A 22,383-nucleotide genomic window follows, 5' to 3' on the forward strand; every position below is an offset into this window, starting at 1 on the left:
GTGCTCTCCGTTGACTTCACGGTCAAACGGTCGTTACTCTTTTCCTCAGTTAGCGGACCTGGTAGAAGCGCTCCGACCCGCTGCTCCTCCAGATGGATGTGATCGGGTCCTGCGGGCTGCTGCTGCCGCTCCTCTTTCACCTGGTCCGGGCGAGGAGCACCGGAGAGCCGCTGGTGGACGTGCTGGTGGATCGGTACCACATTCCCCGGGTCTGTCCCCGGGAGGTGCAAACGGAGGATTTCATCCGGTATCACTTCAACGGATCCTTCCATGCAGACGGGAAAAAGTTTGACTCCAGGTGAAGTGACATCTAACATGTTTGCTCTGAAGCTGCTGCACAACAGAGTGATGGCAGAAAAATCCCAAAGTCCCCCTGCAATTCACTGCAGCGAGGTAATAACTTAATAAGTGAAGAAGTACTTTTGGAGAACGTGCAGTTTTGTATCATAGATGTCAGTGCCGGTCCAAGAACTTTGACGGCCCCGATGCAAATATAGATGTGGGGCGGGGGCCCACCTCCTTCACCAAAACAACTCTGGAGGGGTCATTTAGTGTGACAACGCCTCTTTGGTTTCACAAAAAGTTTACGTTAAAGTGGCAAAGGCAGACACGCTGAAAACGATGTAGTTAGTATGCCGGGCCACGGGGTGGCACTGTTGTTTGTTTTTGTAATGAAACCGCACATTCATGTGTGCAGAGAACAATAAGCTGTAAACATTAACAGAATACCAAACATTCGTATGGACAGTGACTCACTACACCATCTGGTGGTACAGAGTGGTATTACACAGCACCAGATGTGATGGATAACATGAAATAAGGGCACATTGGAAGAGTGTTAAATATGTTATGCACAAAGAAAACAGTGATTTTCTGAATGGAACGGCTTCCTTCGTCTTCCTCTTCTCGTCTCTGCAGCCACGACCGAGGCAAAGCCTTCATCAGCCAGGTGGGCCTGGGCCGGCTCATCACGGGGATGGACCGCGGTCTGCATGGGATGTGCGTGAACGAGCGCAGGAGGATCACCGTCCCCCCGCACCTGGCCTACGGCAGCATAGGAACAGGTGAGGGCGGACGCCACGCCGCCTCTCTGCTGGATTTATCAGCTGTCCGACTCTGTACCGATCTGACCCTCCACAGGTGGCGTCATCCCCCCCGACGCCGTGCTGGTGTACGACGTCCTCCTGCTGGACATCTGGAACGCCGAGGACAAGGTGCAGATCCGCAAGTTCGGCAAACCCAGCGGCTGCAACCGCACCACCGCGGTGTCGGATTTCATCCGGTACCACTACAACGGCACGCTGCTGTCGGGCGAGGTGTTCGACTCCAGGTGAGACGTCGCCCGCGAAGCGGCGGGAATGTCCTTTGATCTCTTTGCTTTGTTTCTGTGCTCTTCAACAACCTTTACCGTGGTCCACGTAGCCACTCGAAGAACGCCACCTACGACACCTACCTCGGGCAGGGCGACCTCATCCAGGGCATGGAGGAGGGGCTTCTGGGCATGTGCGTCGGAGAGAGGCGGATCGTTATCGTCCCGCCGTTCCTGGGATACGGAGAGAACGGCCACGGTAATACCAATAATCCAGTCGTGGCTGTAGGATGTAAGACCAGATTTAAGGTCAGGTGTGGTCGGGGGATTCAGGTGAATCGGGGTGTGACTGACTTGACGTTCTCCTTCTTCGTGCGATGATTGGCTGCCCAGAGTTTTCCACTAACGACTGCAAAATGTCCGATTGAACTCTGCGAGTCGGCGCAGGTTTGGCGTTCCGCCTCACGCCGACGTGGAGAAAAAGAAGGAAAAGACAATGTGATGGCCGTTTGATAAACTGCAGTGTTCAGGTTCTTTGTCGTGTGGTTGAGGAGAATTTGGATTTGTTTTGAAGGCTCGTTCGACTGAGCGGCGTTCAAAGTAAAAGTTATAGAAAAACATTACGTCTAAAGCCGGAGTGAGAGAAAGAGGCAAGTGATGTGAGAGCAGTGGCGGCAGCACCATATGGTTTGATTTAGCAGAAATACTTGAAATGTTTGAAGCTTGAAGAACAAAACCAACCTGCAGAAATACTTCACGCCGTGGGGATACGTCCGGTTTGCTTGTAAAGTAAATTAATCAGTATTCCTACTGTTACTTTTTAAACATTCGTACTTCTTTCTGAGTGATTTCTGATGGATTACCAACAAAAAAGAAATCTGACTTTTCAATTGGTTTTAAAACATTTATAAAAACGCATTTGAAACCAGTTTTCGAAGATCCACAAGAAAAGTGTCTGCTGGTGGCTTTTACTTTGAAATTGACCATGCATCTTCTTGCACCTTCTTCTAGCATCGCACTGCAGCTTAGTGCGACGCTAAAGTTAGACTAAGGAAGAAAGCTTGCTGGTAAAGTTGAACTCAATAAACCAATGAATTGAATTCCCAGGTTTCCTCCCTCTGAACAGGAACTGAGGTCCCTCCTCAGGCCACGCTGGTGTTCGAGGTGCTGCTGGTTGACGTGTTCAACCCCACCGACAACGTGACGGTGCAGGTGAAGGAGGCGCCTGCGGGCTGCAGTCGCCGGACGGCGAGCGGCGATTACGTCCGCTACCACTACAACGGCACCTTCCAGGACGGCACGCCCTTTGACTCCAGGTAGGACCAGCGTTGTTCTCTGCATCTCAAATCATGACCCCACCCTCACCCCCCCCGTTAACGTCTGGCTTGCTTTGACAGCTACCAGCGAAACAGCACGTACAACACTTACATCGGCTTGGGGAAGGTGATCCGGGGGATGGACGAGGCCCTGCAGGGGCTGTGCATGGGCGAGAAGAGGCGGATCACGGTGCCTCCTCACAAGGCGTATGGCGAAGACGGAGTCGGTGAGTTTTTGAGTCATGAAACCGAAACAAGATCAGCTCTGATCTTGATTCGCGATGCTGCGGTGTTCTGAGCTTCAGCTGGGGTTACGTCACTTAGCGGAGGGAAGATGCTCTTCAATCCGGGGCTTTTCTTGACAATTATTTGCCGTTATTTACTAATGATAAACTAACAAGACGAATCAGCAACTTCCTTCTAGAAACGACTGTTCTCCCTTTACCATATTTGTGTAGCCTAAAGTAATGTACTTTATTGCTCGTGAACTGCACTTATTATTGTTATTATTATTATTATTATTGTTAATGATTTATTATTATTATTATTATTATTATTATTATTGATTTATTTCATTATTATTATTATTATTATTAATGATTTATTTCATTATTATTATATTATGGTGTATATACTTGTTTTTTTTATTTATTTAATTAAACTTTTTTCTTGTCTTATGTCTGCTCATATATTTACATTTTCCGAGTATTTTACTATCTTTGCTGTAAGAGACGATGTTCTATTGTTCTTGTTGTTTGGTTCCTTCTGAGGGGCCTTGGGTTTATTTTTAATTTTACTATTAGGGATTAAAAGAAATATGTGGAATAATTTATGATGTGTCCATTATTATATTACAAATCTTTACAAAGATTATGAGAAAAAAAAAAGAAGAATCAGCAACAAAACCCCCGAGGTAGACAACAAACACGAGAGACAGGCTGTAGTACAAAATGAACTCGGCTTTAAAGTGACGTCTCTCTGCAACGTGCCGATCACAGGCTGCCGTTTCCGTCTGCTTTAGGAGACCTCATCCCCGGCTCGGCTGTTCTGATCTTCGACATCCACGTCATTGATTTTCACAACCCCAAAGATCCCGTGGAGGTCAGAGTTACCCACAAGCCTCAGGAATGTAGCGCGAGCAGCGAGCCAGACGACCTGATCCAGTACCGCTACAACTGCTCTCTGATGGACGGGACCTTGCTGTACTCCTCGTGAGCTCCCTCCGCTCCTCACTCTGCATCCTCTGCATGTAATCACCGCGGGCTGTTACGCCGTTTATGTATCCATGACAACAGCACATGTGCGCGCATGGCTTCAGGCTTTTTGCCGCATCCTGTTTCTAAATTCTCTGCAGTAACTGTGGACGCGTCACTTCCCGCAGGGACCAGATGGACTCGCCGTCGGTCACGACCCTCGGGGCGAACAAGGTGATCTGGGGCCTGGAGGAAGGTTTGAGGGGCATGTGCGTGGGCGAGAGGAGGGAAGTGGTCGTTCCTCCACACTGGGGACACGGTGAAAGTGGAGGTCAGTCGTTACAGAGACGCTCAGACTTTTAGTTTTTTGTGGCGCTGCTGTGAGTGACGGCGTGTTTTCTTTGTGATGGCTCGTACAGCCGGAGGAGTTCCCCGGAGCGCCGTGCTTTTCTTCGAGCTGGAGTTAGTGGACCTGCAGAAGGGCGTCCCCGACGGCTTCATGTTTGTGTGGCTCGGCGACGGTCCCGATCCACTCTTTCCCGCCATGGACCTCAACGGGGACAAAGAAGTTCCTCTAGAAGAGGTGAGTGGAACAAAATGCTGGTTTGAAGATTTCATTCAGCAAGTCAAGATTCGTCTCGAGAGTCGAACATCCTCTCCGATATGTTCCACAGTTCTCCACCTTCATCAGGCTCCAAATTAAAGAGGACAAAGGTCGACTCCGACCAGGGTCCGACGCCGACGCCATCATAAAGGACATGTTTAATAACCAGGACCACAATAAAGACGGGAAGATTGTGGAACACGAACTGCAAGTTCAGGTGGACGGCGAGGCTGAGCAGGGAAGACGAGATGAGCTGTAATCGACGTGGACGCTGCCTGGAGTCGCGCCGTCTCTGCCATGGTCGTGTAAGACGTCTGAAGACTTTTCAGAAGTCGAAAGTTTGTCGAGTCTTTATTAAAGTTTGTGCGTGTGCTGAAATCGGCGCCAGTTGAATTTCATACAGACGGGTACTTATTCTGACTCGATTTACAGTTTTAGGGGGTATAGCCTTTTGTTTTTTGTTTCTCATGTGAATGCAGTACGCTAGGCTAACATGCTAGGCCAATATGCTAGGCTAACATGCTCGGCTAAATCCTTGAAAAATGTCCAAATATTCCCATACACTTTGAAAATGAACCAAGCAAGACTCTGAAAACCAAAGCAGCTAAATGGAATTCAGCCATTATTTTTCTCACATGGACGTTGTCCTCGTCCTGGTGTCAGGAAGTTGTGCAGAAGATATATTGTGTTTTCAAAAATGTGAACAGAGACATTGTACAATGATATGTAAAGAACATAAAGGCTGGGCTGGGCCCAACTTCCAGAATATTCCATTCCTTGGAAAGTCAAATGGCCTGAGCTTCTGGTCCTTTTCAAAGTAAAATGATTAAACCACTGGCTGTACAGTTTGCTTTATGACTAATTTGTACAATAACAAAGTGTATTATAGAAAACTATGTGGTAAAAAGTGTGAAACATGAAATAAAATTTTATATTGTACTGAAGCAAAGAGGTTTTTTTTTCTGTATGTGAAGAACAGAGCAGCAGAAAAATGGAAGTGTTATTTTTATTATTTATCGCAGACAAACTGAAACAGGGGAGGAAAGTCGTGGTGCGCTTTTAACAGATTATCAACAATACATGTCTGTGATCATTCAAAAATTCTTCTCATTGTAGTGAATTCTTTTAGACACCAGCCTGTCCAAAAGCATAGAAGAAGACTTGAGCCATGTTTACATGTACTCGAGTATTTGAAAAAACTGAGATTTCTCTGCGGTTGGGCCGGGCATTTACACATAAACGCAGCTACGACTCAAGACAAACAATGATTAATGAAAACTCCGGCCACTGTGGAGATTCATATAAACTCCATGTCTCTGGTTGCATGTAATGGGGGTAGGTGGAAAATTACATCACAATTCGAGATGTCATGTGTTTTTCCTGGATTCTAATTGGCTATCATGGCTTCATGCTTCTTGTTACACTGCCCCCTACAGGTTTGGCATGCTCATAGTAGTTCTGAACCAGGTGTTTATGTAGGTCCATGTCAATGAAGATTTTTTTTTTTTAAACAAAGGGGGATATCTGTTTTTGTAAAAACCCAGGTACGTGTAAACATACAGTGAAGGTTTGTGGAAAATGTTAACAAAATTTGCTTTTTTTCCTGACGAGACCTTAATGCATCTGAGGTAGCAGTTCTTCCTAAATATGAACCTTTTCTAAAAACTAGTCAAACACCTTCTTACTGCCAAAAAAGTGTTTTTTCCCCAAATCCAGCCTTGGTGCTGAATTTCAGCCAATCTAAAAGTCAATTCCAGTGAGCTCTACTGTGACCAGACAGTTTCTGAGCCTGTATACTGTATACATATAATGGTTTTAGGGTTTTAACATGAGTTTCCACAGAGGATGAGATGTGGGCTGGTTTTTATTGAGTTGGGCAGGGGATTACGTTGTATTTCGACTAGAAACAGTGAGTCAGATCTGGCAACCCCCATGGTTTCATGCCTGAATGTTTACACTGTGAAGGCTCGCAACGTGGCGATGGCGGCTGTCACTACTGGCAAATTGGCAGAGTTTGGGCAACACGATCTGAAGCCGTGGTTCCAGCATATTGGAGAGCATTTTCCTCCTCCCGGGTTTAACAAATTTACAAGTATGCGTCCCTGTTTTCTTTTAGACACTGTTTCTTCTCTAATTGCTGAATTTCTAGGCTTGACATGGAGACAATTCTGTCCAAAATAATTTACTGCTGCCTCTCAGACATGCTCTGATTTCTTTTAATATTTTTTATTTTTTTACAAACGTGAACTGGCCACTGGACATCAGTCCTGCAAGTGTTTACTCTATAAGACAAAATAAAGCGCGGTGCAGTCGTAAAATCGACGTTATTTCATCTGTGCTCAAATAGTCTTGCCTGACACCAGGCCCCGGATGTGCGGGGGACAATCGGGATATTTCATTCAAAAATCTGAATTTGAAAGGAGAGAAGTGAAACTGAAAAGTGAGAATGAATTAGGGAACTGAATTCTCCAAATAAATAAAATAGTTTCAATGTTATTGTGATACACATTCAAACCAATTAATTCACTTTCACATGAGACCATTCACATTAAGATTTCAAAAGCCGTTATTCAAACCGATCAATTCAGGTTCAAATGGAAGGATTCACATTCAGATGTGAATCATTCTGGCATAAGATTGATCCTATATTCTCTGATCAACTGTCTGTGAGCTGCATCTCGTCTCTAGGACAACACAGACACCTGGAGTGTTACTGCTTCTTAAATGATACTTTTTAACCATCACTGTTTTTAACTACACATACATATTACCTATATATTTTTTTAAATATATAGTTTTGAGGAGCTGTTTGTCTGCAGTGGATGTGACAACTGAAAACTTCTTCTTTTGGGTTCAACAGCAGTTGGCATATGTGAAGTTGCACTACCGCCATCTGCTGGCGGTAGTGCCACCGCTCAAAAAAAAAAAAAAAAAAAGAAGTAAAGAAGAAGAAGCAGAAGCAGAAAGAAAGAAAGGGAAATTGCCCCTCTGAGAACTTCACTTCTGTGAATGTTGCATTATCGCCATCTGCTGGTGCTATCGCTCTATGTTAGTTCCCACCACTCTATAAGAAGAAGGAAAAAAAAAAGAAAGAAAGAAAGAGGGGAAAAAAAGGCCAACATCAAAGCAAAACTTTACTTTATTCGCTGACATAACTAGAAGTGACATGAAAGAGTGACATCACACCTCTTTGAACTCAACTGCAGAAGTCACACTGCCGTGGAAGAACACTGTTGGAGTGACACACTTCAAATTGACACACACAAAACTAGAAGCTACTGTACGTTGGGTCAAATTTGTTGGATCTTTGAGGAGGTCAAATTTGCTGGATCAGTGAAATCGCGAAACAGAAGAAATGGCTGATGACAGACAGCAGGAACCCCGGAGGGAGGGAGAAGATGATGAAAACCATGATGGTAGGAATTCAACAATGTTTCTTTACTCTATCTTTCAAACACCAGTGGCAGCTCTCTCACGGACTCATAGAAAGACGAGGGTTTGACTTTGTGCTGACATATTCAACATCAGACAAGCCTAATCTGCCCCTGATTGGTTTTAATTTTTATTGGCTATATTTGTCATAAAGTCGTCCTTCATTTGTCACTAACAATTACACAGTATAATGTGAGGTGAAATGTTGTTAGTATTTGTTCTGCACCGGCCAAAATATGTAGACTGGGGTTAAACCTTAGACTGGGGTTAAACCTTAAAGATACTTTATGTGTCACCATGGAATCAGAGTTTAGGTCTTAAAACGTGCAGGTATGATCACTGCAGCAGGTGATGAACATCCTAAGATCTTGTTTGAAAGTGTAAATTCAACAATATTCAGCAGCACCATGTCATCCATCACATTTGATTGAGCTGTTTACTGCACAGCTGGTTATTTTGTGGATAATGTAGGCGTGTTTTGGGAAGGACATGAGACAGACCTATGCAAACTGGGCAAATCAAATTCTTTGCAAAACCTTCAGTACTGAGACCCCACATGTTCTGAGACCTTCATATGTTTTAACTGTTTGATATTTCTTCCATTACAGATGTGTTTTTCTGGGGCAATGGAAGAGGGGATGAACCGCATAATAATCTCTTTCCCGAAGACGAGGATGACTTACCTATATTCGTCCTGAATGACGTAGGAGAGGATGAAAACCTCCCGCAGTTCCTCCGGATTCCTAGAGAAGTGAATGACTTTGTCATTAATCACTGGAGCAATATACAAGAGGATGAGGACATCCCAAGATTAATCCCAATTCCCAGAGGGCATGAGATAGATGAGGATGACGGCATCGAGTGGCTCTTCCTGAATAATGGAGAATTCGGTGAAAACTACATCTTTGCCGATGTGAATAATCACTTCACTGCAATATTCGGAGTGAGGCTTAGAGAAACGGGTGATGGCTTCCTCATCCTCGAACCGCACATCATGAGGTCAAATAATAATGCTGATGCTGATGCTGAAGATGATGTTGAAGATGAAGAGGGTGAGGCTGACCCAATGGTCCTCCCAGATGTTCAAGAAGAGGTTGAGAATGTCCATCAGTCCCCCCTGTTGCCCCCAGATGTTGCTTTTCAAGCTCAGGAGTCTCCTGATCAGCAACTTCAACAAGTTGAAGAAACCTGGGCTGCTGAACCAGCAGGTCTCAGCTCCACCAAGAGGAAGTGTGAAGAGAGCTGCGAGCCTCAGCCTAGTAAGAGACGGAAGGTAAGTTCAGAAGAGCATCCTGACGATGCAACACCGTCTATTTCAGGTCTCAGCTCCACCGAGAGGAAGAGTGAAGAGAGCTGCGAGCCTCAGCCAAGTAAGAGACAGAAGGTAAGTTCAGAAGAGCATCCTGAGGAGGCAACACCGTCTACTTCAGGACTCAGCTCCACCAAGAAGAAGAGTGAAGAGAGCTGTGAGCCTCAGCCTAGTAAGAGACGGAAGGTAAGTTCAGATGAGCATCCTGACGATGCAACACCGTCTACTTCAGGACTCAGCTCCGTCAGGAAAAGCAGTCAGGACGAGGACGAAGAGTAACTGTCTCCGTCCTTTCAGGCCTCAGGTCCCCCACCAAGAGGAAGCATGACAAGCACAATGCACATGTACTGTAATACAACATGTCAATAAAACTTTAGCATAAACTCAGTACTAATGTTTAACAAAAGTGCTTTCAGTAAAACTTTGTCAGAAACTGCAGGTTTTCCTCTCCATTCATTTAGGAGTGGCGGGCCGCTCGGTGGAACAGACCAAACACAGGCAGGAGTTTGGCTGCTAAGGCCAGTTTAAGTAGCGGCAGCTCCATTTCAGTGCACCGTTTTCTGCAGCGAGCCTCCAACCGTCATTTGGACGGTCAATTCTTGAAAAAGACAGACAAATAAAATAGTGCACAGCTAGCTCAAAGACGTTTAAAAATTTTTAAACGGCTCTGAGCAAGCTGTGCGCTCCTCACTGTCGGACCGCGCCTTGCAGTGAAGTTCCGTAAACCACGCGCTCCCTTAAAGTGGCATCGATGGCAATTTTCTGAGTACGAGGACTCATGCCTGGTATCGGACCGATACCTGATCCCGAAATCGGTGCTGTTACGATCAGTGTTGACCACTAGGCGTCGCTGCTGTTTAGCTAAGCGAAGTTTGAATGATGCAGCAGTAGAATGAGAGACAGAGCATGTGAACTCAGACTGCGTGAGCTGGTTGTTAAAAAAAATAAACGTTCTTCTGGCACAACCGCAAGCCTCTTCCATCTACTTTTACAACACAATAGGTGCATCCCTACTTAAACATAGTTTGACCTTTGACCTTCATTCTATGTTGTACTTACATCTGACTCACGCTTTTATTATCAGATTTTTACTATTACTGGCATTTATTTACTCACTGATGTAGCTGTAGTCTGTTGTACTATTTATTCATTTATTTACTTGCAGTGCCTACTCTGGGCAAACTTTTAATTCCCCCCCGGGACAAATAAAGTCTTTAATTGATTGAACGAAAGGAGGGTGGGTGGGTTTCCTGCCAATATATCTTTTTACTGAGGACAATTACAAAAATAGTGTAAGATCTCTGCCAGTTGTGTTATATTGCAATGTTAAGGTTTTGTGATGATGTTTGTTGGTTCAGATTCTTTTGTGTTCCCTGAATGCAACGTTAGAGCCATTTGGCCTGTGATTGGCTGAGAGTGGAGAAGGGGGCGGGTCAGGTGAGGGTGCGGACACTGCTTGTGCGTGTGTCTGTTTGGAGGAGAGTGAACGAGGAACAGCCCAGTTAAACCACATCTGTTCAGTTCAGCAATGAAGCGGCTTTACAGACAAGAAACTTGTCCTGCGGGACGCTGCAATAGTAAAGCACAGTGACTCGGAGAAGTAACTTTAATCTGATAACTGATTTGGAAATAGTAACCCGTTAAGACTACTCGTTACTGAAAAAAAGTGGTCAGATGCCAATAACACGTTCCTAAGTAACGCGTTACCAGCATCACTGTCACCAGGCGACGGGACTGCTGCGGAACCCTCCGGCGCACGGGAAATACAACGCTGAGAACTGATGTAAAACATGCTGGCACTGCTCGACTCAGGTCACGCTGGAAGTGAATAAAAGATCGACTGAAGTCTGGCTCCTGCTAACTAATACGTTTCTTCTTTTTTTTTTTCTTCCATTTTTTCCAAAAAAACACAACAGCTAACAAAAGAACAGACAACACTCTCCTATAGACATGTAAAATCTAAATCTGCTGAATAAACAAATAAGAATTCGGACACTATCTTTCATTATTTGAAGACGGTTTCTCTTCTTTTGCATGATTTCAATTAATGTCCACATATGACTCGACATCTTTCCACCTTTGTGTAATAATCTCTGTTTTCAGTTGGAGCCTCGCAGTCCTTTGTTCCATAATGTATCCCCGTTTCAGTCTCTGTCTCCACTGTGCTATCCGTGGTGGTTTAGTGTCCCTCCAGTTCACAGTTATCTTTTACTTGGCAATTAATGTCAGGATCCGCAGTGAGTATCTCTGTTCTGTGTTCTATGTGTGTCCTTCATTATGGCTCCCAGCAAGTACAGCACAGGGTCCAGGGGAACATTGACTTCCAGAATACTTTCAAGTTCTCGTTGAATATTTTTCCAAAAAGCGCTGAATTATTGTGCAGTCCCAAAAGAAAATGTGTATAATCACCAATTTCCCCACAGTTCCTCCAGCACGTGTCACTAAAACTTGTCTTGACAAAGAAATATGAAAAGGAGTATTGAAATATCTAGTTTTTAATTTCCAATCAAACTCTTTCAACTGTTGGCTATTTAGTCCTTTATGACACAATTCTTCCCACACGTTATCTTCAATTATAACAATCAGTTCCAATTCCCGTTTTTGCTTGCTATTCAATGTGTTTTGTGATATATCAGTTGAGATTCTTTTATATATCTGGGATACATGCTTTTTTATTTAGAATACACTTCTCTGCATATGGGTGGCGGCGAGTCGCCCCGTCTCACACCCCTCTCCACCCTCAAGAAGTCAGAACGGTGACCATTAATCCTCACTTTTGACTTAAGATCTTTATAGAGCAAGTTAATCCAGCTGATGATTATTTTCTCTGAAGCCCGTTTCTAGTAGTGCGTCCAAGGTATTCCCAGTCCACTCTATCCAAAAGCCTTCTCATCGTCTCGCCTGAGAAGCATCGAAGGTTGTCTATTTGTTGCTGCTATTGGCTGCATGTTTAAGACTCTCCTTATATTGTTTGTTCCGTGGCGTCCTGTAATTAATCTCTATGTATTATTTATTTATTCTTTATGTATTGTGGTTGCTACGATTGATGTTAATATCTTGTCGTCCGCACACACAAAAGACTCATGGGGCGATAACTCGGGCATTTAAAGGGATCCTTCTCCTCGTTATGCAGGAGCGGTGATGATATATTCTGACCAGGAATTTGGGGGATCTCCTGAATTCAAAACATAATTATATACTTTACATAATATTGGAGTGATGTCACTCACTAAGGTTTTATAATATTCTCCTGCAAACCCATCTGGTCCTAGTGTTTTGTTGTTTTCAAGTTTAGCTCTAGTTTCTTTAATTCCACCGTCTCTGATTGGCTCTACTAGCTTTGTTGCTTCCTCGTCTGTCAGTTTTGTCGTTTTGAGACAGAAAACCATAAATTTTATTTTTCTTAAATTCCGAAGCCTTTTTATACAGTTTTTCATGATATTTTGCAAAAGCCTGGGATATTTCTTTGTTTTTTGGGGGTTTTTTTCAATCTGCTGTTTTTCTAAGTGTCTAATTCTCGGGACAACACGATTGGATTGGGCCTTCCTAATTTGAAGTCCGTAGTCTACTTGCTTTATTTCCCATTTCATAGTATTTTCTATTCATAAACTTGAGAGCGCCCTCTGCTTTGTATGTTGGCACCTCATCTAGTTTCAGCCGGACCTCTTTGAACTCGGAGTATCTCCTCTTTACTATTCGTTTTATGTTCTCTCTCTAATTCAAGTTGTTTTGTTCGTCTTTGTTTTTTAAGTCGAGAGGGAGTGAGGGAGATGACGGACCTTCTTCACTCTTGGGGCCTCATACACAGGCGATGGGAAACACGTATTACTGTTAGAAAATTATAAAAAAAAGATTTTTGCATTAAAATGGAACCTTTCAGAATAAAAAAAGTCAAAATGTTCTGACAGATGTCTGGTTAAATGACTTTCAAACAAAGTGTGTTGTCATTTCTGTTAAGCTTTTCTCTCTCTCCGTTATTACTTGATTGAGGAACACCACTTGACGTCCATCACGCAGATGAAAATGCTCGTCGGTCACAAACACAGTCAAAAAGACAAGTACTTTAGGCCCGAGAACAAATTTCTATACATACAAGAGTGAGGTGGTGAACAGGAGCGGACTCAGGCCTGTTTGTGAGCCTTTTATTCAAATTAAAAAAAACAAAAAAAAACCCTCTTACTTTCAGTAAGAATCTAAGGGGCGCTTTTCTCTTCAGTTGACAAACTGTCAGCGTCCGACAGCCAGCGGACGAGTCACAGTTCACTTATTGCCGGTCAGGTAGAGGAGCAGAGCGTTGGGGATTTCCAAGGTTTCATCCTTTATCAACACAACGTCATAAGAGTCCAAGTATGACTCCTTTCTCTCCTCCACCTGAAAAATAAGAGCATTAAAGGCGTGTAGTTACAGCTGGTGTACTAATGGCACTTTTCCACCCGTACCTACTCAGCCTTACTCGACTCTACTCGACTCAGCCTCAGTCCTTTTCCATTCCAATATAGTACTAACACATGCACAAGTAATCACCCTCGACAAGATGCGGAGCGAACATGCAGTGGAAATCAGCTGAAATAAGTTCAATCGTATATTGTGGCAGTCATGCACGCCGCCGTCGGGTTCGCCCACAGAGGCACGGAGTCCGATTCGGAGTTCGACATACTTTTATGAAATAAATGAAAAACCAACACAAAACTCACACAGAGTTTGCAGCCCTGTGTCTCCCGCCTGTCACTTCGCGTGTCCGGGCGGCTCCTCCTTTATGGGCGGAGAAGTGAAGCAGCACACCTGATTCACATCAGGGGCTTAATCACCTCTATGACACATATATAGATTTATATCTTTATATTGATTAATAATATTACAGAATGTGGATTTTTATGATCGTGCTTCACTGTCCGGTGTTTCGGTTTCACTGGTGCCCCTGTTAACTGGTGACTTCTGAGTCGAGTTGAGTCGAGTCGGTACTCGTGGAAAAGCGCCATAAGAGAACTACTGCCCTTCTCTTTGCTTTATCTAAGTGCTTGTTTTGTTGTCTTTCGTCTCTGAACGAAACGCTACCTTGTCATTGAGGAACCCGATCTTGAGGATGTTCTCCATGTCCTGCACGCCGTCCGCCATAGTCAGATCTCCGAGAGAGTCTCCCATCAGCAGCACGTTGGGCCGCATGCGCAGCTCCTGGAAGTGGCCGGTGTTGAGCAGCGCACCTTCTCTCTTGTTGTAGATGTGGATCAACTCTCCCTTGAAGGCTTTCAGCACGCCCTGATCAGGAACAGGTCACATCACATGCGCGCCGAATCTCACAGTGCCGGAGTTGTTGTGTCGTGGCGGGGTTTACTCACCGACTCGTCGAAGTCCATGTAGTTGGAGAAGACGTTGACGTTGGGGTGGAAAACCCCGGCCTGGCGGATCACCTCTTCCAGGATGTCTCCTATTCCAGCAGAGAAGATGAGCAGGGGGATGCTGTGCTGGTGCAGCTGGTCGAAGAAGAGCTGGTAGCCATCCCTGCTCACACACACACACACATACACACACACACACACACACACACACACACACACACACACACACACACATCAGTAAAGACCAAGTCGCTGCAGGAGAGGTCTCCTCCTCCTGACAGGCTTTCACCTCAGCATGGCGTCTGACTCCCGAACCGCCGTGGACAAAAGGTCTTTCTTGATCTTCTGCTCCACCAGCAGCTCGTGAGCTTTGGTCCACCTGCATGTCACAGTCACAAAGCCACACTCAACTCAACTCAACTATGTGTGTGTGTGTGTGTGTGTGTGTGTGTGTGTGTGTGTGTGTGTGTGTGTGTGTGTGTGTGTGTGTAGGACGCTCACCACTCCACCATCAGAGGGAGCTTCTCATCGACCGACCGTGACGAGTCGATCTCGATTGGATAGTACGTGTTGAGCAGCTCCTTCAGCTGAGGAAGACATGAATGAATATTCCACCATGCTTTACTGGCTGTAACCTGGACTCATATTTCTATTACGGCTTGATAAAACAGGAGTTTGATATCCTCCTGAAGTGTTTGGTCATAGCGGTGAGCTCCAAGTTGCCTCCAATGGTGGTCATGACCTCTGTATAGCAGTTATTATCACTCTTGTGCGAATGGATGGATGTGAATGATCATGTAAAGCGTGTCGAGACAAGGGCTGGGCGATTTGGCCTAAAAAAAGAATCAAAAAACTGAATCTAAAGGGAGAGGAGTGAAACTGAAAAGTGAGAATGATTTAGGGAGTTAAATGTTTTATATGAATGAAATACCGTTTCGATTTTATCGTGATACACATTCAAACCAATAGACTCCATTTCAAATTGAACAATTCAGATATATAAAAAAATCTAATTAATTTACCACAGGTACAACATATTACTGTTAGAAAACAATTATAAAGTGGTTTTTGCATAATATGGGACCTTAGAAGAGAAAGCCACCAGTTTGTTTGTATTTCTCCTATGACCCACTAGATGGCAGTCAAACACTAATAACCTCTGCTAGCAGTGGACAATATTCTAAGACTCAACAGTTGTTTTACTATTCAGTCTTTATATTGATCAGCTGATGAAATGATCAAGAAAAGAATGCATTTCAAATTTGGACCTCAGCTAAGATTTAGTTGTTTACAAAAACAAACAATCCTATGCAATCTTTTTTCAGACAAAATAATAAGAATCACCTTGTGTTAAATGGTTAAAATAATGAAAAGCTCTTGTAGTTTTTACAGTCGTGGTTTAGTGAATGAGTCCGTCATACATATATTTTTATGTTACGTTATAATAAATAGAGTCAAAATGTTTTGATTTTTGATTTGATTTGACGGTCAGGTGTTGCTTACATGCAGATGTTGACACAACCACTGGGTTACTTCCATAAATTTCACACTAAATAGTCAAACATTATGATCTTCTGGACCTCTAATTCAAGAAATAATGTCAAACTGGACCTTGTATATTTTAGTAGAATGTCCCTGCCATTGGCAGTAAATCAATCGCAGCAGCATGTTATGAGCTCTTGTATGAAAATCAGACAAATCAACTCAGAATGAATATTGTACTTAAGAAAGGAATCCTACTGAAGTACTTAAGCTCCATTCCTACCTTCTCTTTACAGTCACCGGAGATGAGCCTGCTGTTATCGAGAATATCTGCAGATAAAACACACAAACAGACATGAACAGCTTGATCACACACACACACACACACACGCACACACGCACACACGCACACACGCACACACACACTATTCTGACTCGTCAGTACACTTACTGTGACAGGTGGGGCACCTTTTCCCGTTGAATGCGAACCTTGTTAGAGTCATGTCAAAGTCAGAGATCACCTGCATTACAAATAACATGAACACTATTAGTAGTAGTAGTACTAGTAGTACTAGTAATATGATGATTATTACAGTGGAGGAGCTGGATACCTGCAGGGTGTTGGATCCAGCCTTCACCATAGACTGCAGGATCTCCTGGACCCTCTGGGGGTCTCTCATACACACCGAGGGGTTGGACAGCTCGGGAATCTGTGCAGATGCAGACACATGAATGGAACAAAGGAGGAGAAATAAAGGTGACATGTTTTCAGTCTGGAGTTCAGAGAAAACTTCCACACCCTGTTAACCTCGTTGCCACTAAGCCGCTTGACGCTGAACTATATGACCACAAACCCGATTAAGTCCTCCCCCTGCACGGCGACAGTTACCGTCAGAGTTAGTTAGAATAACTAGTTGTTAGAATAAAACTAAAAATGTTTCTGTTGGAGCTGGAAGAAGCGTTAGCGAGGTGCGGGTTAAGCTAGCTCAAGTTGAATGAGTTACGGCTGCAGGAGAAGCATCACTTTGAAATCAACCGAGCCGCGTCGTATTACCATTCTCCTGGAATATCTCGCCGGATCTTTCGAGGAGTGTTTCTTTCACAGCGAGTGTCTCTGCTGTCAATTCACGTTGATATTTGAACGCTACGAGGACGACAGAATCATATCCGTTAGCTGTAGCAGCCCCGCGGCGTTCAGGGACTCGGCTCAGTGTGGGAAATAATCACAACGACCGTTTGAACGTCGAATAGAAACGGGTTTTACGTCATTTTTAAGAAATATATACGGCGTATATGTGACTTAAACGTTATCTCGGTGGATTTTTGTGAGTTTAAGCCGCGTCAGTAAATCGTGATGGAATTATGTTGGTGAAATAATTAAAACTACGGGCCCACAAGGAGCACGTGAACGCAGCAACAACACTTATATAACTGACGGTGGGACATGTGTATTCTTCCCCCTAAAAGCAGACACTCTAAGAAAGGTTCCCAGCACCTTCTCAAACATGGTCCACAGTTTAAATAACTTCTCAGTCTTTGTGTAGAGTAACAAGTGCAAACCTCAGTAAAATCTGAAACAATAACACACTCTATTCACAGGCATCATCTTACAAAACTGCTTTAATTACAGGTGATGACATTAGCATTTCTTACATCCAACATAAGGACACAATACAATGTCACATGCAAAGCATTTTTACATAGCTTATTTTAGTTTGTATCTGCAGTGCTTTTTACGTTGGTCATAAAGTGGAAATGAATATCATTTCTGCTCTCTGTAACCTTGATGCTTTCTCTTTTTTTCCAAGCACTGCAAGGACAAAGGGAAATTTCGAATGTCAGTCACAACACATTCATATAATAATTCCTTTCATCGATAAGACTAATCTCCATTTTGTCTTGCTTCTCTTTGGTGGATAAAAGTAGACCCCAGAGCGCCGTGCTAGATCTCCATTCTGCACGCAGCTGGAAGTGAAGTACAATAACACAGGGTTGTTGTTTTTTTTCTTAACAAGACATTTAATGTTGGAAACAAATTCTGCAAATAACAATACTTTTTCTTTTTTTTTTCCTTTAGAGGACCTTTAACTCTTGACTGGCTGGATAAGCTGGTTAAACAAAAGCATTTCCAAAATACAATCACCCTGTCTGATATGAGTCGAGTAAAACGAGCAAAGTAGTGCAGTGGCAAAATAATTACTATGCCTCTTTAAGACTTTACGAATAGATGTCAAAAAAGTGCAGATCCAGACAAGCGGGTTTTTTTTTTTGCCTTGCTTTTCAGAGGGATTAATCGACGGAAACACAATTCTTACACACTGTCACACACATACATGTACACATTATATATGTGTGCGTCTTAAAATGAACAAATTACAGCAAATGACAACCAAAGTGCAAAAAGGAAGGAACGACTGACCCACCGGCGGCAGAGCAGAAGGTTTAAGTGTTGAGTAAAGGAATAATTTCATTACACCTCTTCACATCTTTTGGGATTATTACGGTCCTCTCGTCGTTGAACCCGCTCTGAAACCCGGCGTTACAAATAAAAAGACAGGAATACGCTCTAACAAATCTTTGAGGATCGGCAATCTAAAAAGCAAACTAGTCTACAGGATTAGCAGCCTCTCGGGGTTGATTGGTACTTTACTGCGGAGGCTGGACGGTAAACGCACACACAAGCCTAACAGAGCAGCCATAATGGAAGTTAGTGTCCAAAAGTTTGGAGCCATGTTACACTTGCATGAGGAGATTGTCACAGTGTTACGATGGAATGAGACTTCAGGATGAGTGTAGGAATGAAAATATTACTAATGTCGCACACCCTTCCCTTAATGGGGGTATGATAAAAAGGAATGTAATATATCCATAGAAATGTAGACATATACAGCTTTTTTTATGTACAGACATAAACAGTATCTATAACAACATGAATGACTGAAGGATATTCAGTTGTTAGCTGCTTTATATCACTCTTATTCACATGTTTACATTCAACACATCCCTCCTCAATGGCCATCTCAAAGGTTGCCATAGTAGCACAACGTAGCATGAGAGCTGACGGCACAGAGTTCATGAAATCCAGAACGACCGCGACGTGAACGTATGAGTGAGTGTCCATGACGGCTGCAGGGGAAGGGCCGACTGCGATGAATCCACCAGACGGAGGAGTTCAGCACTCGATCTGCGACTGGAGCTGCCGACGTAGGGTGAGCGTGCGGCGGTGCAGCTGCTGCATCTGCTGCATGCGATCCCGCTGGCGGGCCAGGTTTTGGGGCATGGGGTACCGCTGGCAGCCGTACAGGAAGCGGTAGGGGATGCGGACATGGCAGGCGGTGGCTCTGCAGCGGGGCTGCGGCATGGGCGGCAGCAGCATCCAGCGCTTCCGCTCGGCGCAGTAGCGGTAGGCCTCCTTGCGGTACTGCTTGTCCACGTCGTCGCTGTTCTTCCAGCCTCCGATGATGAAGACGTCCTCATCAAAGTGGCAGATGGCGGCGCCCTCGATGCTGGTTACCTCTGGGGGCAGGCTCTCCAGGATCTCGTCCGAGATGCGTACAATTATCTTCTGCCGGGCGACCTCATCTCGGACGGTGTAGCTCTTGGGGCAGCAGGAGGCCGTGTGGTAGAAGTTAGTTGAAGCGACGGCCATTTGGAAGATGCAGTAGTTGTCAATAAGCGGCAGCGAGTCGACGTCCTGCCACTGGCGGCTCTCTGTGTCGTAGCGAGTGGTCACCGTCTTTAGTCCGTCCTCGTTATCGGTATCCACAGGCGTGCGCGCCGTGACGTAGACGTAGCGGTCCTCCACGCTCACCGCCTTCACGTCTCTCAAAATCTTTGGGGCAGATTCCAGATTGTGCCACTTGTCCTGCTCGGGCTCGTACACGCTGACATCTTTAAAACCTGGGCTGAAGTTACCATGGCCACCGATGCTGTACAGGATGTCCTTGATGCAGGTCAGACCAAACGAGTGCTTGCGTGTGGTCAAGTTGCTCACCTGCTCCCAGGTGTTACGGTTGGGGTTGTATCGCTCCACCGTCTTGGCGAAGCCCGGTTCCATAGAACCCGCCACGTAGACGTGGGACTCCGTCGCGGCAATGGCGTGTCCGTCCAGGTGATTGTGGATGTGCGGCAGGTTCACCCAGCGGTCCTCATAGATGAAGTAGCCCACACACTCGCTGAGGTAGTCTCCCCCCTCCGACACTCCGCCCACCACCATGATCACGTCCATGTTCTGGCCGAAGCGGGGCTGAAAGGAGGCCATGTGTGATGACCAGAACTCCATATCGGCCGACTTGAGGTTCTCAAAGCGGATGGCGTGGCCCTCCACGGCCTCCGACACCAGTCGCAGACAGGCTTCGTTGGCTGCCACCAGGCATTCGCTCTTCACCACCCTGGTCAGGTAGGTGGGCTTGATCTGCGGCAGCCTCAACAGGCGAAACAGCTCCTCGAAGTAGCGGCTGCGCTCCTCTGGGTTCTTCTGCACCCACTTTACCACGGCCTCGAAGAGCACCTCCTCGGAGTCCACCGTGATCTCGGCGTCGGACAGCCAGTCGCGGACCAAGTGGAAGGGCAGCGTGTAGAACTCCTCGTCCTGGATAACCTTGTGGAAGTTGCGGCGGATCATGTCGGCGGCCCGAAGAGCCAACTGGTCCAACGTGTACATGTGGGCCAGACTGTGCACCGCCACGCAGTTGGTCAAGCTCAGCTTCTTCTTGAGGAACTCGCCACAGAAATCCTTCAGCTGGAGCAGGAGGAACCTGACATGACACAAACAGATCAGATAAGAGTGAGCGCTTCCTGGTGAGTGGACGGGACAGGTCAGGTCACACAGCTTCCAATGCAGCCAGAGGAGGCCTGATAGATCCTACCTGTCAGCCAGCTCCAGCACTTCGTGCACGTTGCAGGTGCTGACTCGGATCTCCCCCGTGTACATGTACTGGATCACGCTCTCCACCGTTTCCGGGTCAGGTCCGAGCTCCGAGCTCCACTCCTTCATCTCCACGCGCCCGGACAGCGACTCGGAGAACTGTCCGCCCAGCAGCGGGGTGAAGTAGTCGGTGGCCGCGGCCAGCACGGACCTGTGGGCCGAAAACTCGCAGCTCTGGACGCTGGCGGCGGCCGTCCCGCTGCTGAAGGCCAGCGTCACGTCGCAGAACAAGCCCTGCTTCCGCTGCTCGTTCTGCCGCCGCGAGAGCTCCGAGCAGTGCGACGACGAGCTGAAGTCCTCGGCCTCCTCCGAGTCTCCGTCCCCGGCCAGCGAGCTGGGTGTGCCCGCGCCGCTCCCGCCGCCGCCGCCGCCGCTGCTGCCGCTCCGGGCGGAGTCCTCCGGGGTGGGGGCCGCCGCTGCCATTCTTCTGCCGGCGCTGGAAGTGAGCCGTGAGGGGAAACGAAGTAAACTAGTGAAGGAGAGGAGGCGACATACACAGCCGCACATACATGGAGTCCGAGCAGCCTGCTAGGAAGCGAGCTTCGCATTGGTGTTGTCTTGTCAACCGCTTAAAGGGGCAGTCAATTTTTAAACGCTGTCTCGTGTTTTTTTTGGGGGTTTTTTATGCAGTTATTTAACGCACTTACGATAACAAACAGTGAGTCTAAAATATGAAAACACAATTTGTCATGTTTTCCAGAACAATCTGTTAGGTAAAACATACTTTTGCTGTACCGTAGATGGGGAAATAATTGTCGTGCGGGAAATGAAAAGCTAGATTTATCACCAAATATTGAGCGCGAAAACAAAGCGAATATTCTAAATCGTCAACATTCCCACAAATGCCAAAAAAAAGAGTTTTTAAAGATGTGGCGTCAGAGTGACTTACGTGGAGCTGGAGACTCCCAGTGAAGAACCAACTTCGGCTGGGTAAACACAGACGGGGTCACACACATGCGCAGTAGGAAAAAGGCGTGTCTGCGTTGGATGACGCGAGGGAACGTCTGCTGCGTGCACATGGGCCGTCACTGTACGTCTGTTTCAACAGTGTCGTTTAAGAGTATGGACAACTTTTCACCACCGTGACAGTTTTTAACACATCATCCTCACAACTAAAACGGTGACAGAGCTTTTTTTTTTAATACATAGATGCAACAACAATTATGGCCACTGATTGTAAAATATTTTGGATTTCAAATGTTTTTGATACACTTTGTGGGACAAACTGCTTCAATCACGTTTTCATTTTAAATATTAAAATGTTCATGGAACGTTTGACAGTGTACACGGTTTGCAAGAATAAAATAAAATTGAATTAAAACTAAATATGGTAAATCTTTGTGACTCTAAATCTCATCCATGTGTCTAGGATGTTGTCCAACCTGTCAAAGCATTACATTTGTCCCTTTTAACATGTACTTGAATGCTTTTTCTTCCGTTTGTGTTTTTCAAATATTTAGAAGTTTTATTTGACA

General features: G+C 45.3%; 3 protein-coding genes across 4 annotated transcripts; 1 reads left to right on the forward strand and 2 right to left on the reverse strand.

Annotated features, from left to right (window-relative positions):
* LOC308124607 (peptidyl-prolyl cis-trans isomerase FKBP10-like) lies at positions 1-5,361 on the forward strand. Its single transcript, XM_080487700.1, has 10 exons — positions 1-298; positions 919-1,064; positions 1,141-1,330; positions 1,423-1,568; positions 2,436-2,625; positions 2,707-2,852; positions 3,647-3,836; positions 4,007-4,149; positions 4,238-4,401; positions 4,493-5,361. The coding sequence occupies exons 1-10, from the start codon at positions 93-95 to the stop codon at positions 4,679-4,681; spliced, it is 1,710 nt and encodes a 569-aa protein (XP_080343826.1). The 5' UTR covers positions 1-92; the 3' UTR covers positions 4,682-5,361.
* A 6,283-nt stretch (positions 5,362-11,644) lies between these two features.
* Positions 11,645-17,431, reverse strand: LOC308124123 (cytosolic 5'-nucleotidase 3-like). Its single transcript, XM_080486946.1, has 9 exons — positions 17,036-17,431; positions 16,593-16,691; positions 16,433-16,502; positions 16,265-16,311; positions 15,001-15,086; positions 14,789-14,878; positions 14,500-14,662; positions 14,219-14,419; positions 11,645-13,534 (listed from the first exon to the last, which is right to left on the reverse strand). Exons 1-9 carry the CDS (start codon positions 17,036-17,038, stop codon positions 13,424-13,426), a joined length of 870 nt encoding a protein of 289 aa, XP_080343072.1. The 5' UTR covers positions 17,039-17,431; the 3' UTR covers positions 11,645-13,423.
* A 153-nt stretch (positions 17,432-17,584) lies between these two features.
* LOC308124749 (kelch-like protein 11) lies at positions 17,585-21,834 on the reverse strand (the record flags this gene model as incomplete). 2 transcript variants are annotated; one of them, XM_080487981.1, is made up of 3 exons in its annotated part: positions 17,585-20,738; positions 20,850-21,344; positions 21,798-21,834. In XM_080487981.1, the coding sequence occupies 2 exons, from the start codon at positions 21,329-21,331 to the stop codon at positions 19,154-19,156; spliced, it is 2,067 nt and encodes a 688-aa protein (XP_080344107.1). In that variant the 3' UTR covers positions 17,585-19,153. The 2 variants fall into 2 exon arrangements, with proteins under 2 accessions (XP_080344107.1, XP_080344106.1); XM_080487980.1 differs by lacking the exon at positions 21,798-21,834 and having other exon boundaries at positions 20,850-21,415.
* Between the last annotated feature and the right edge of the window lie 549 nt (positions 21,835-22,383).

Source organism: Lipophrys pholis, assembly GCF_963383615.2.
Source record: "Lipophrys pholis genome assembly, chromosome: 19".
Taxonomy (NCBI): domain Eukaryota; kingdom Metazoa; phylum Chordata; class Actinopteri; order Blenniiformes; family Blenniidae; genus Lipophrys; species Lipophrys pholis.

Coding starts and splice junctions, on each gene's coding strand:
- LOC308124607 (XM_080487700.1), top strand. CDS start 93: ATGGATGTGATCGGGTCCTGCGGGCTGCTGCTGCCGCTCCTCTTTCAC. Junction 1,569..2,435: donor ATACGGAGAGAACGGCCACG/GTAATACCAATA, acceptor CCCTCTGAACAG/GAACTGAGGTCCCTCCTCAG. Junction 2,853..3,646: donor GTATGGCGAAGACGGAGTCG/GTGAGTTTTTGA, acceptor CGTCTGCTTTAG/GAGACCTCATCCCCGGCTCG.
- LOC308124123 (XM_080486946.1), bottom strand. Junction 16,312..16,432: donor AAGGTGCCCCACCTGTCACA/GTAAGTGTACTG, acceptor TTTTATCTGCAG/ATATTCTCGATAACAGCAGG. Junction 14,420..14,499: donor ACATGGACTTCGACGAGTCG/GTGAGTAAACCC, acceptor GTTCCTGATCAG/GGCGTGCTGAAAGCCTTCAA.